Source organism: Acanthaster planci, linkage group LG05 (genome assembly GCF_054643075.1).
Source record: "Acanthaster planci isolate LZ-2023a linkage group LG05, COTS_SCS, whole genome shotgun sequence".
NCBI lineage: Eukaryota > Metazoa > Echinodermata > Asteroidea > Valvatida > Acanthasteridae > Acanthaster > Acanthaster planci.
The window spans coordinates 9,614,596-9,629,699 of NC_141781.1; the positions used below are offsets into that span (position 1 = coordinate 9,614,596).

The window sequence follows — 15,104 nt, forward strand, 5'->3', positions numbered from 1 at the left end:
AAAATAGTTGTTGAGGACAACAAACTCTGTGAAAGTAGTTCACAAATTGAAAGAATGACCTCATGGAGTTACTTCAGTCTCGGAAATCAAATAAACAAGTGGCATATCACTAGATTAGTTTTCATTAACCAACTATCTACTTCCTCAAATTCAATGCCAGAAGGGCTACAGCGAACTGAATAAGTCTTACATAGCCACTCTCGACCTTTTATGACCAAGAGGAAGACCTGAATCAGAGGTTCTAGTCAGGTCCTTTTCCATAGCCAGATGTTAAGGCCAGAGAAGCCTATATGAATCCTGACAAGGCCGAAAATTAGCCCAACAAAAATGCCAAAGCCAGAAATCAGGCTTCAGTTGCATTTTTACCTGGAAGATGATTTGCACGGTGTCCATCTTGACTCCCAGAAACTTGGCCGAGATGTCAAACCCACCCGGCACGGCTGACAGCGGTCTGATCTCAAACAGCACATTCTTGAACCTGAACGGCAGGAGAGCAGCAAGCCAAGGCATGACCCACACATCACAACACACGAGGACAGACTGCAGTAGATTAAGCACTCCCAGATCCCACCCCCAAGATACCCACCCCTCCCCAGTGCCTCCCAAAGTGCTGCCAAAACACAGCCACATTTTCCAAAGATGTGCAAACTAAAAAGCCTCAAATACACTTTAAACAATTTCCTCCAGTCATTTAGCCCAGTGACCCAAACCAAGATCAATAATGTACTGCCAACCCTCCGGACAAGGTTATCAATCTCTGTATACCACAAGAGCTGCCTTATTTGACGATACTTTCAAAAGTGCCCAGCAGCGCCAGGTGCACCCGTCTTTGTAACATATCCCAGGCCGACAGGGGCATAGGCAAAGGGTTTCAGAGAGCAGTGGAGAAGGGCTGCTATGATCCAAGACAGTCCACTTACTGTGATTCTTCCAGTCCTTCGATCTCCAGAATGACCCCTTTCTCGTGCAGTCTGGCAGCACTGTAAGTTACTCCTGCTGACTTCTTTTTGGTCTCAGCCTTTGAAGACCTCCTGTTAGCAAGACAGGTAAGGGTTTTAGGGATAACAAAAAGCTAAACACCTTTTCTCAAAAATAACCTACATGTATCTAAACCTTGACCTTATAGGTCTCCTAAACAAACGTTTGGAGAAAGGAGTTTGAAAAATATTTGAAAAATATGGGAATAGGTTGTTACCACCTTCAATTTGGACTCTTGTTTTACAAAGCTAAGAAACAGTTTGTCTTCAAAGAAGAAACAATTTTGTTTCATATATACATGTAGTATCAAGGCTGAGGAAAAATGATGGAAAACGCCCACAACATTTTAAGATCAAAATTACCATATTCTCAGATTAACACCATGCTCAAGACACCAAATGGGTGCTTTGGAAAACTACATCTGTCTAGTTCTTGGAGAGCCAATTCAATTCAAACAATCAAAGCTCCCACTTTACTACTAGTTACACATGCACACTGCTAGCAGTAAATTAGCCAAGACTGTGACACAACCTATGGGATGGTCTGGACTCTTCCATAGACTTGTTGTGAGCTAAACAGAAAGTGCTAAGAAAAGCAACGTGTAACAAATGGCATTTTGACGGGTAACCTGTTCTTACTTAGCAAGACCTTTCTTCACTTAGCAACCTTGTTGCAGACAGGGCGTGTATTTTGGTGGTTATGATCAATTTTGGTTCTTGTCACAGTTTGAGCATTGTGGCAATAAGTCGTTGCAAGAAGCCTGTAGCCTTATGGTTCTGTTCGCTGTAGCCTGACATCAGAGAAGTCTGTTTGTTTCATCAATGACCACCTTCCCCCCACCCCGGCTTTTGTGACAGCAGATCACTCACTTTGCCTGCAGGTTGTCCAGACAGGTCCGGATGTACTGATTGTAATAGTCAGTCTGCTCTTCGTAGAACGTGGCCTTAGTCTCCAGGGCATTCGTAGTGCCTTTCATCTTGAGAATGTCCTGCTTCCTGCGTTGTCGGTAGCGTCGCTGGTTGCGAATATCCTTGACGGAATAAGACACACAGCAACGATTTGAAAACAGGCCACTACTGACATTTTGGTGGGTCATTCAAAACCCTCTGCCCTAGTTACAAGAAACCGACAAAATTTGACATGACTTCTTAAAAAGGACACGTGAGAACTGCTCTCCAGCTGTGCTTGAACTATTCAACAAAAATTAGTTTCATACGTGATACAGAATCAGTCTAGGGATGCTTCATTCATTAACATGCCAAAGCAAGGTTTTCAATCATTTATTGGGTCATTTATTACGGCACGCTGGTATTAAGTAAAAACAAAATATGAATTCAATTCTTTTATTTCTTTTAAATATCAACATTGTTGCGAAAGAGATAAATCATTTGACTGATCCATTTTCTGTACCTGTGCGATGGCATTGACCATGACCTGGTAGTGGTCTTCACTGTCCACTTTGCCCGCCTTCTCAAGAATGTCCAGGCTACGTAGGATCTTCTCTTTCTTGGAGTTCAAAGGTAACCTGAAGACAAAAAATAAAGGGCATTGTTTTGGTGGAAGGTACAGCTCTGTAGGGATCAACCGGGCAAACTACATTGGACAGCACAAGCAGCGCCACTACTGTTGAGATTCAAGCTCTGTTTCCGGATAAAAAGGGTTACTAGTTATGGAAAAGGGGTAAAACTGCCGGGCCTGTTGGGGTATGAAGGCTGGGGTACTGATTGGCTAAATGAGTCAGTTTGGTGTTCTGACAGCACAGGCCAAAAATGAAACTTATCTCAGGTTATTCAGGAACAGCAAGACGTGCCCCAGGTTGGCCTAATCAGCGCGGCTGTAGCTGACTCGCATGCTCTGAATGCATTCACCGTGTCCTTTGTTCTTAAATGGTATGATATTATTAGTATTGATATAACTAATTGGCTCGTTGGGAATGAGGGCTGAAGTAGAGGTCACACAGCAGGGCAGTGGATGGCAGATAGCAGACAGTGGCAACTTGAGATTACTACACTAGGGTAATTGCCATTTAAGAACTAGATGCTCAGCAACACTGTTTGCCGCTGCCCCATGATTGGACCAAGATCGTTTTTCTGACAAAAACGCAATGGGGATGGGTGGGGGGCACCCTTGGCAAAGTTGGGATGCAGGGAGGTGGTGCTATGCTCCATACTTGCTGTCATCCATGGCTGAGGTGTATCTGGTCAGTTTCTGGCTGCTCTCTGCCTTCTCGTCCTGCTTGACTCTCTGCTCCAGTAAGGCTGAATGCTGCTCCTCCTGGTAACACCAAAAACACCAACCAAAAAACAATCACAGACCGTGTGCCAAGTATTTGCAGCGCTAGATACATGTACTTTGGTCGTGTGGCAGACTGTCCACGCACAAAGGCAAGCCAAATTTCCACTTAATACTGGAAATATCAATGCATGCAATATTTTCTATCAAATGTAGCGAGAAATTTTTGGTTTTGCGTGATAGCCACAGTTGGGCTGACGAGGTGAGCTCGGTAGTTTTGCCAAGCAGTGAGCATGAATATACTGCCATGTAAAATGTCACAGGGCACACTGTCTATTGCCCGTCACACCGGCATTCTCAATTAACCCTAACAATTCCAAATCCAATTCCAATATGATTTTACATAAACCCTAGGGGGTTAGGGTTAAAAACATCTGATCAAGAACACAAGTGTTCAGAGAGAGCATGATTATTCATCAGAAAAGGGAAGAGGAAACCAGGCATACTATTGAACAACTGGAACGACAATTTTTCACCTGTTCGTCTGTTGCAGGGCTTTTCAGGATCTGGGTGACATTGTCGCCTGACTGAAAGCGAATCACATCAACCAACAGTCTCTTGGTTCTGAAAACAAGTGGAATAAAATGGCACAGGAGTGAAACAGAAAGGAATGAACAACCAGCAACGTTTGAATGAGCAACGATATCCACATTTAAACTGATAAAGCACAGTGGCAAGAAGGAAGAAACAAGAATCACTTTGAACAAAAATTCCTTTGATGGGTGTGTTCTGTTGGTACCGGTAGTTGGCTTATATCAGATCGCATTCACGGTTTTGAGGATGCTAGGAACATTTCAGGGCTCTGTTGAGACGAAAATAAATATTCTCAGAGCTCTGTTCTCATCAACAAAGTTTGAAGAATAATTTTTTACACAGGGAATTTAGTCGGGAAATCAGAGGCCTGTGTTAAACAAAGTTGGTGTCACAGGTCGTTTTCAAATTGCATGTATGAAGAGATGTTCATCGGGATATATCATTAGGAAAGTCTTTAAAAGGGATGGTGGAGGGGACCTCATATCTAGCTAACAGAACACATCCGATTCCAACCTAATTCTTCTGACGTTCAAGTTTTTCACAGACTTCATCGACCTCAGCCCGGTAAGCGGCAACTTTCTACTTACTTGATGAAGAGCCTTTTCTTGTCACTCTCGTCATCCTCTTGAAGCTCGAACTTGTTGGTCAGGGTGAGTGATATTTCTGTCTTGGCCATGCTGGCCAGGACGGCCTCATACTGAGCATCACCTGGCTCACCCGGTATCTCACCTGCAAGATTTAACAGGTTAACAAAATGACGCGCACTTGTTGAGAGGGGATGAAAATGGGGCACAGCATGAGAGTCCAAGATGCGTAATAATAATGATAACAAGCCATCATTCACCATCAAGAGATAATAACCAAATGTTTTGAAGACACCGATTCTCAATGTTAATTTGCAACAGTCCCATGCTAAGATGCATACTGAGTCCTACGCCAACATGTATTTTATCACTTCACTCACTATGAAAATCCATTAAAAAAAAACTGACTCAAATTTTGAGTGTATGGAACATTTCTCTAAAAAAGATTTTCAAAAAAAGGAACTTTTTCAAAGGTCAACTTCAAAGGGAAAAACACAGACATGCGTATTTCTGAGTCACAGGTTTCACAAGACCAAATTTGACCTCTGACCCACTCATCCCTGAAACCCCCTCCCCTCCCTTTCTTGCCAGGCCTCATGCAAACAGCATTCATTCCATTCCATGCAGCAACACTACCTCTATTGAACAGACTGAATGCTTGATGGTACTTGCAGCTCATCTTTGGACCCATATACACACCTACAGTGTTTACAACCGACCAACACACACAGTGACAAACCAAATACAAACAATTGCTATTCATACTGCAGCCGAGTGATTATGATGGATTCAATCAAAATTATAGCAGTAATTGTATCAAGCCGTCCTCCAACAATCACCTCTGAACAGAATGGTCAGTGATAAAGACATGATAAAATCCTCATGCCATATTTCCAACCTTTTCAAACTTGTTTCAGCTTATCAACAATGAAATGCTATCACTTTGTTAATTATGTCATAGCTATCTTCTTGTTAATGTTCTCCATGTATTGTTAATGACATTGTATCTTTGTGTCATATTTATAATAATTTTATTCTATTTTGCTGGCCCTAAGACTCTTATCTTAGAATTGGCTACGTCATAGAGTACATTACAGCAAAACTTCCAACACTTTTGAAATTCCTGAAAAACGAAGTCCACCTTGTCTGCACCAACAAATAAAACTTCCTATAGAACATCAACATTTTTGTCAAGATGGGATAGACCAGAGGAACATGAAATTAAAGAACAGTGTCTCCTTGAATTAAGGCCACTTCATACTTAACTTGAATACAAGCAATGTCAAAATATGTTAACCCTTTAACGCCGGGATTTTTTTACCATGACTGCTGGACTACGGTCTGCACAGAACGCAGAGCCCTAGCCAGCAGCAGGCCCACATTGAAACCGCAGGTGCAGGATAAAGAGAATGTATGTGTGGTATGCACTAATCGTCCCATTGAACTGCGGCTATAGCAGTATCCCGGCGTGAAGGGGTTAATTAATCTTCTATTCTGCTATTTCACAGCAGACTGTTTTGCTCTTGCTGACCAGACCTAGGCAACTAGTCTCCAAACAAGCATCTTTCTCTTCTTACCCAGGATGTCTTCCGGTGAGGGCACTTCTCCTAAATCCTCTAACAGCTCGTGTAGGGGATCATGAGGATCTAGGGCTAGGGACTCAAGGTACTCCACTAACAACTGAAAAAAAGCAAAACCTGAACGTGAGAAAGTTACTTTCCCTTCAGTCACAATGGATGATTCTACAAAAGTGATTGTGAAGTTGTACAAATGTGGACTTGTAACACCAGCAAGCAGGATAAGTGTTTGCTGCTCTTGAGCGAGCAATTTCATGAAACTGTGTTTCTCCAGATACTTGCCTTGAGAGAACCTCACTGATTCTTGTTTACCATCATCTGCACAGAAATGTAGCCATTGAACAGTGAGTTCTCATGCAGGATGCTACACATGGTTAGTGCAGTAAGCCAATGGCGGAAACCCAAACCACACAATGTGGTGTGCCATTCAGGCTGGGACCCAAGGTACTGTACGTCCCAGAATCCATCCCACAGACAAGGGAGCCTTGAAAAAAATGCCTTTTTTTTCTGCGAAGTCTAGGCTCAGATTAAAAGCGCACCTGGAGTTAATAACAAATGGTGTACTCAATCCATCGCAAGTCCCTTTACAAGTCCAGTCAGAAGTAACAGGGTAGTCTATGACAAAGGAATGCTTCTGCAACAGTTCAATGAAGAGCCTGTAGTTTGGCCTAAGACTGGACAACTTGTGATAGACTTGTGACTCGACTATGACACAGATAACCAAATGTTTTTATCAACCAGTTCCCTAAATATGAGCAGAAGTACAGAAGCACGCGTACCGGGGTAAGCTGTTACATACAACACGACAGGTTGTGGGAGAGGACGACATGTATGTGCTGCATACCGTCTCAACAGCAACATGGCATCAAAGCATATTTAACACTCCTGCTGTTTCTTTCTAATGGGACAGACTTTGTGCACTGTACAGACTTACAGCATGTGTGTCGATAATCTCTTTGACTGACATGTACACAATTGGCTTGCTTGGGTTGACAAAATCAGAGTACTCGTCGATATTGAAGCGCTCCTCGGGCTCGGGTACATCGCACACCTTCAACAGGAAATCCCTTACGAGGAGAGACATTATTACACAAGGCCATCAGATCAAAGGCATGGAAAAATGTTCCAAACAAAAGTTTCCAAATTAATGCATTCTAATTCTGAACAATGTAAGGAATTTCTTCATTCAGGTTGTACTTAGGTAGAACAGGGTTTACATGTGAAAGTAATAGCATTGTATTCAAGAAGCAGAACTCTAACAAAATTTTTATTCTTTGGAGAGACAATTGGAAAAATGTTCTTTACTGCATCTGGTAAATAGGGCCACATTTTCTGAAATGGTTCATTATAAGCACATTGCACTCCCCAATGGAATAAAGAAAATATTACGCAGTGTGTATTTGTTGACCAGTCAAAAAACTAAAATCTAAAATCATACTAACACTCAGTTTTCAAAGATCAGTTCATGTAAGTTTCAACCTAAAAACCTTTTCTTTTTATCAAGTTCACTATGCCATTTGTTCCTGTTTGTTGTGACTGCAAGTAGGAATATAAATGTCTCATTAAACTCAAATTTGAAAAAGAAAAGGTGAGTTTAACTCTTGTAAACTCTTCAGTGTTGTTAGTCAGGAACTTAATGACATATAAAAATCACTGCATATCAAACACCACAGCCAAGTGCTCAACCAGGGTCTACTTACTTGAATCGTCCAAAGGCTTCCTGGACAAAACCATTGAGGGATGACAGGTGGGCACTCTCACCGGTAAACTACAGCGGCAACCAAGTGAAACACAGGGTAATGAATGGAAGCAAAGCTAACAACAGCATCAATGGAGCTAAAGTAACACTTCATGATTGCAGAGTCATGCCGCAGGGGAGGGGAGTGTACCAGTAGGTGGTCTGATAACTTAGCACATTTGCTCGGACATATTCTTCCAGGCTATTTCTAGTGACATCATTGTTTATTCCTGAATTGAGCAGGGAATGCTCAATACCTTCACTTGCCTCAAGGTTTGAGGGACGGTGCCTTTTGGTACCTATTGAAAAAGTACTGTGAAGGTGACACATTATGAACCAACACTTTCTAACACTGCGGTAGCATGGAGACACGTGATCTAAAATATATGCAAAACCTGCAAGGGCATTGATAAGAAGTGCCAGGCAGCAGACAGAAAGATAGGATATTTGACAGCTAGGGCTGGAGGCCAAGTCCACAGAGCTGATCGTACAGATCTACTGAACACAAAAACCTCTTTTTCTTAGAAATAACAAGTTGCCAGCAAAGGAATTGTAGTGTCTTTTGCCCGTGACATGTTCACTGCTGATTTGTGCCTGAACCTAACAAACTGAGTGGTAAGTTGCCAGGGCCACTTTTGAGTGGGCGACCTTTCTTTAAGAGAATCAGTAATCACTGTAAATCAAAAGCAATCCTAAAAAGTGTTTGTCCAAATCGTCATCAGGATGACATACTCGGTGAGGCATCGAAACAAGTCTTGCTATTTCCAATGCAAACTTAAAGACTCTTCTTTTGTGGGAGCAGGTAACATTTTGCTGAGGGGGTTGTTTCAGCTTGAACTGCAGGCGCGTAGCATCGGGAACCTGATACTTAACGATTCCTTACCTCCTTCCCAGAGGCCACTGCCTGCAGCACTTTGGTGACGGAGCCCAGGTTGCGCCGCTGCTCATTGCTCATGCCTTTCTCCACTCCGATGTCGATGATGTCGAAGGCGTCGGGGGCAACAATGGCAGGATTCATGTAGCGGTAGTAGATGAGATTGCCCACGATCTGCAGGGAGGCACGGAGAGATTGACTGCTTGCTGATTTAGGAATTTTGGGGGTTAATGGAGAGGTCAGAATACCATGTAGTCGGAGTTGTCAGAGTTTTAGAATTGTTGGAGTTTTTGGGATCGGAGTCCAAGAAGAGTCACCATAGTTGTTAAAGTTTTTGGAGCTTTCAGTTGTTCTGGAGGGCAAGCAATTACTGACTTAAAGATTAATACAGAACAGATGGACTGACAAAGTACCCGGTAATTGACAAACTGCATGAATATAGGCACCAGTGTGGCAGAAAAAACATATCTTGGACTGAATAAAAAGATTCAAGCATGATCTTAAGGCCTTACCTTGAGTACTTCTTCCTCAGTAGCACTGGGAAATTTACTGTGTAGTGACTGCTTCAACACTTTGGCAATGTAGCGGATACCGTATCTTGAGAAATGTACACAAATAAGCAAATATTGACCTTACTGAATAAACATCAAAGGGGCATCCTCTGTACACTCTCTTTGGTCCATGCTTGTCATTTCCATTAGCCAATTTCCGGTTACCCTCCAAAGCTCAAAGTAAAAAGGCAATACATCTTGAATTTGACCAGTAAAGACTTGAAACCCTTGAAAAAACTCCTTATTGCTAAGAACATCGAATCCCAAGAGCTCAAATATTCTTGGGTGCATGGCCTGGAATACCTTGCCTTGTAATAAAAAAAGACATTTCCGAAATTCAAATTTTCCATTGCCTAATTGAATATTCATACGGCCATGGACTGCCAATTTCAACATGTTTCAAAATATCCCTTTTATTTTTCTGTTCTCAACAAAGAACAGGCTTCTTCTGGCTACTTCATCAACATGATCAAGCAGATCCATTTACAATAGGGCTCTAGCAACTCACGGGAATTTGTCCAGAGCAGCAAATATGGACACCAGGAATCGCTCGGCCACTGTGCCCAGGGTTTTCACTGATTGCTCAATGCGTTCCAGTACTTCCTTGTGTTGTAAGGCTTGCTCCGTCGGAACATCATAGGGCAGTTTGCTGGAATTAGAGAAATGTTTTCAGAAATGCGATCAAGGAGATTACGACAAATTTCAGTGCAAACAATTTATTATTAGATCTCACAAAAAGGGCCCTTAAGTACTTTTCAGTTCCTATTCACATGCATTAGAACTACATGTAGGATGCAGAGCAAATAAAGACAATACTTGTTGGCTCTGTGACTCATTTTGTTGTGTTGGATCAGAGGTGGTCTGCATAATGATGGTCTCCAGGTAGTAAGTACATTCGTATTGCCAATGAAATTCTGGCTCGTAGGGTTATAATCCACATAGTCAATGAAATTCTGCTTTGCAGGATCTCAAGATCTTTAAGTTACCCTGGATATCTGGTAAAGTTTTTATCTGGAGATGTCGCTGGGTAAAAGAGAAGCAACATACTGCCCAGATACCGCAAGCTAACTACTCAACACCAGAGCCTTATAATTCCTTCAATCACAAACAGCTACATGTAAGTACTTGTACTGAGGTGACACTGTGACACACTGATAACTTTACAGAAACTTCTGAACTGCACAAAGAGTGCAAATTGTCTATAGCCATTCTGACAAGGAAAGGAACTTCTTGTTGACTGTCTTGCAAATTTCTTATGTGGTGCTTTGCAGAATCTGCAGAACATTCAGCAATGATGACCTGCGATGTCGGTGACCTCTGGCCCCTGCACGGCCTCTTGGACCCACCGGTGTGATCCACGACTCACCTAACTTCTCCCGTCTGTGTTTCCATCTGGTTGATCCAGGCTTTGTAGACATCCGTGGGACTCGTGTTGATGCTCAACTTTTTGTCCTCCATCACACCCTTGACCAACGGCTGCAGGATTTCACGCAATGAACTCTGACCTTTGGCCCCTCTGAATAATGACAACAAACCACAAAGAATGAGAAAGATTGATCTGGCGGTTATTACAAAGTGCATTTATGAAGAAAACACTATTCCTTTTTGTGTTATCTTTTTCATTCGTGTTTGCAGAGATCCCTAATCCTGACAAAGAAAAGGTGACTGGGGAGAAAAGGTAATCGGATGGCAATTTCTACATGGTAATCCATGAAAAGATGCATGCAGCTGCATCTCAAAAAAAAACATGCAGTTTGGTTCTTGTAGTTAAATAAAGGGTCCATGTGATGAAATTTTCTCGGACACATTTTTGCGCATTATTATTCTCTACTTCAGTCTAAGAAAAACCATACCTTTGGTGACTGAAGTGCACTTTTTAAACATTTAAAAATTCTTTTTCTGGCCACTTGATGGTACTTTTGCCGTGATGTGAATCAGGGAAGACACTATTTAGTTTATACATGTACACATTTGTTTTTACAATGCATGTTGGAAATAACAAACCCAAAATACTCAATGAAAACATTTCAAGAAAGGTTTGCTTGCTGGCTTATTGACGTTTATTTACGCAGTGATGAATCCCCGAAGGAAAGAGAATTTATCACGGCAAAATGCTCAAATTTCTAGCAGATTTTTGAGCACAAATCAATGCAACATGGAGGTTTTCTATCAGACATGGAATATGGAAATCGCTTTGGCATAAAACCAAAAAGCTGCCAAAAAATACTGTTGAAAATAGGAAAACAATCATAAAAATACGGTTGGCTGGAACACAAATGTGCATTTACAGGGCTGAAAAAACAATTCCACAGCATGGACCCTTTAAAACGAATGTCTGTTTGGGGATTTTGTATCCGGATTCAAAATGGTGAACAATGAAAAAATAACACTTCCTGTAAGATACCTCTTACATGTACAATGTACAATGCCATCTACGGTGTCTACATGACACAGGGCATGCCGGTAAAGATACAAGCGCCCTCTACTGTTCGTGCGACTGTGAATTACAAATACTTGTAGTTTGAATCTGAGGATGCATTTCTGAATACATGCAAAGGGCAATGGATTTAGACAAAAGACTCTGGAATCAGATTTGATAGGGTGAGATCATTTCATGTAGGAAGCATTCACCTGTAAGCAATGATCGTTCAACGTTTGCAATTTAAGGCAGTGAGGTTATTCCCCTTCACCTCATACGACACAGAGACCTTACTGATTGTTAGAAGTCGAGGATTGTGAACTGACAGGGTTACTTTTGACCAAGAAACAACCCTAGTCAGACCACTAAAAAAGGCATGTGTGTGTCAAAATTTTACTTTTGAACAGTGCATCATTAGACCTGTGCTAAACCAACTTGATCCGAAACTGTCAAAAATAATTTCCAAAAGCAATACATATAAGTGCAAAAATCCAAACAGTTTAAAATGACTGCATCTCAAAACCTACACATTTTTAAGCTCAAAGAGATGACATGAACGGATCACGTACAAGTATTCCTTAGGCCATGGAGTGATTCTTGAAGCTGGTGTGGTGTGAAATTTGGCACAATAGAATACAACCCCACCCCCCCCGACTTTGCTGTAAATGTGTCTAACAGTGAGAACATTCGAAGAGCAGAGGACAGATCTGAAATGAGTCCAAATATCATATGACGCCAAGAATCAAAACAGAGTGTGAGCAATTTGAAAGAGTCATGCAAAGCTACGGTGGGGGGTTCTAGCATTCCTCATACACAGTACCATTATATAACATGTACCTCATACACCTCATATACCTCGCTCTGTTTACGAGCCAGCAATGCAGAAACAGAGAAAAAATAATGCTAGTTATCAATCACATTCACCGATTTTGTTAATGAGATGACAGGCAACTACATGTAGATACACTAGGTCAACAAGAGAGAGACATTTTGCTTTTGCAATGAATCAAGGATAGAGGAGGTTTGGAAGTACGTTCGGAGCAATGTAACCTTCAAAGTTACTTGTTTTGAATACAAACGACTGAGCATGGAACAAATAATAAGAGGGACTCCATTTGGGAGCAACATCAACTATATGGCAACCGACTAGTGACCTGCTTTATGTTAGGCACAGTGAAGCATTTGATAACTGAAACGTTCCCCTGAGAATACTACCAATACTTGGTATCCATGGTAACGCATACTGTTTCAATAAGGAACAGCCTCAAACTACTAGCACCTGGGGCATAGAACCTATGCTAGCCCAACACTTTTGCTTAGCAATTAGAGCCGATCAAACCATCGGGTGGCCTACAATGCTTGTAAAGCAGTTCCCCTATGTTGTTCACCAATTAACAAGCTTAACAAGTTCATTAAGTTGAGGCTATAGTAGGCGTCACCATAAATGAGAACTGTCACCTGGGGGCGAAACTCAAGTAATAACCATTTGTCCACAACTGGTCGATATTGCCTGGCACCGAGTATGTGTTTTGTGCACAGATTACCAGGGAAAACTGAACCTGGTTGAGGAGTGGGGAACTGCATCTGGGAATAAGCTTGGTACATGTACAGTATATTACCGGTATCTTCTCTTTCCACGAACAAACTGTGTTCTTACATGAACACAGCAAAGAGAATGCATACGATATGGGAAATATTGACCACTCTCATTTTGCCTACAACTTGTACGGGGGGCCAAAGTTTGCAGAAATATCACCTTTTGGTTGGTTTTTTATTTTACCTCCAATTCCGTTCAAAGTGGACATCTGCGGATCTGCCTCATTGATTTTAAATAGCATTGTATTCTTATTTAGTATTTAGTAGTACATGTGACATTGTCTGGTGTTCTGATAGCTGTGTGGGATTTATAACACTGTGAATTTTTCTGTAACATTTTGTACCGATAGCAAATCATTGTTATAGCAGCCACTTGCAGGAAAAACGTGACTGTGGTGTAGAAAGAGCAGACCCTATACACCCATTGCAGTTGGTACTCGGTGACATTTCCTTTAACATGGCAAGGAACCCCTGAGAAAACATGAATTAAGACAATGCTCTTTAGAGAACATGTGGACTGGCTCATTCGATATGTACTGCGCTTACAAACCGGAGGTTCTGGGTTCAGGTCCCAACCAAGCCAGCAGGTAATTTTTTCCCTCAGAGTTCACAGAATGCACCCTGTACCTTGTGTATTAATTTTACGCTACATCGGAGGAAAGCAAAAGCTAACATAAAATGTGCCAGTGCACCAACCAGCTCTAAGAAATTGCAATGACCTGAAAAACTGACTTTTAACAAAATCTGCTTAAAAAAAGGCACATATGCAACAGATACTGAAAACAAGATATGTTCTTTATCAGGAGTCTTGAAGAAATATCTACATGGAATAGGAAGGGTTTTTCTACTGAATGAAAAAAAACTGTCTCATGCACTGGCTAAAGGTCAGAAATTCTACTTCATCTATGGGACAAATTCATAGGAATGCTTGGTAATGAGAATAGTGTACAGTTTTCCTCAAATTTCCAGAATAAATGTGACTGGATCCTTCAAAATGAGTTTTAAGGCCATTTTCCCAGTAATTTTGTTCCAGTGTGGATCAAAAAGAGCAAACTGGCCTGTGATCCTGATGAAAACGGACACTTGTGGGTGGGAAATGTAGAATGTTTCCATTGATCTACATTATGTAGGATTCTCCTTTAACTCAAAAATGGCTCTGGTGACTTCTGACTCATTTGCTCGGGCTGGGTCACAAATACATGTAGCTACATGAGTAAGTTGGTGGCCCGGTTAAACCTGAGTCTGAACTGGTCTGTATTCCGACACAATCCCTCTCAGGACAATGCATGGGAAAACTGTCCACAGTTTACTGAGCCTATAGAGGGCTCTGGTTGTCTTACCTGTTGAAAGTGACTACCATCTTGATGACCATAGGACTGCCTGTTACAATCTCCATCATCTTATCCACTTTGGAGCTGTCAACACAAACAAAACGGCCAACGTTAGAAAAATAGGACAGACTGTTCATCAAGAACAAAGTTTTGTGAAACAGTACAGGTGAGTGCAGATATGAGAAAATATGGTTTTGGGCCTATCCAAAACTGTGACACTCTGTAAAAAGTTATTAAGATATCGGTGAGGAATATCAAAAGTACATTTTCTACAAAAGAAACACAAAACAACTCTATCCATCCTGAAGTATGGACTGATTTAGCAACTCTATCAAATCAAGTTGGCATTCCTCTTGTGCATTAACAAGGGAATGAGATTTAATGGCCAACAATGAGCCTGCTGCAAAGGAGTGAAGTAACCATCAAATCTGACAACTAACTACATCACAAAATAATTCTCTTCACAACACAGTCTTTGAAATGATAAAAATTATTTTGGAACAAAAACTAAATGACTAAGGCTGCATCTGAATCTGTTGTCTAGAGCTAGGTCTAGGTCTTCGCTCCATTGGAAATGCGCGGAGACGCACAGGCAATGGACCTAGCTGTAGCTCTGGAAGTCCATTTTGG

At 41.5% G+C, this 15,104-nt stretch overlaps 1 protein-coding gene across 2 annotated transcripts in view; it reads right to left on the bottom strand.

The window, feature by feature from the left end:
* Positions 1-15,104, bottom strand: part of LOC110987066 (ras GTPase-activating-like protein IQGAP1) — a 61,658-nt gene that overhangs the window by 2,265 nt on the left and 44,289 nt on the right. Inside the window, exons 28-43 of one of the 2 annotated variants that reach the window (XM_087137422.1) lie at positions 14,484-14,558; positions 12,385-12,408; positions 10,495-10,644; positions 9,637-9,777; positions 9,090-9,174; positions 8,587-8,751; positions 7,666-7,733; positions 6,900-7,032; positions 5,966-6,068; positions 4,392-4,533; positions 3,747-3,834; positions 3,149-3,252; positions 2,389-2,503; positions 1,848-2,008; positions 921-1,031; positions 367-478 (exon numbers count right to left, since the gene is read on the bottom strand). In XM_087137422.1, coding sequence (XP_086993548.1) covers positions 367-478; positions 921-1,031; positions 1,848-2,008; positions 2,389-2,503; positions 3,149-3,252; positions 3,747-3,834; positions 4,392-4,533; positions 5,966-6,068; positions 6,900-7,032; positions 7,666-7,733; positions 8,587-8,751; positions 9,090-9,174; positions 9,637-9,777; positions 10,495-10,644; positions 12,385-12,408; positions 14,484-14,558 — 1,777 coding nt within the window. The remainder of the gene's footprint in view (positions 1-366; positions 479-920; positions 1,032-1,847; positions 2,009-2,388; positions 2,504-3,148; positions 3,253-3,746; positions 3,835-4,391; positions 4,534-5,965; positions 6,069-6,899; positions 7,033-7,665; positions 7,734-8,586; positions 8,752-9,089; positions 9,175-9,636; positions 9,778-10,494; positions 10,645-12,384; positions 12,409-14,483; positions 14,559-15,104) is intronic. The other variant, XM_087137423.1, reaches the window with a different exon arrangement.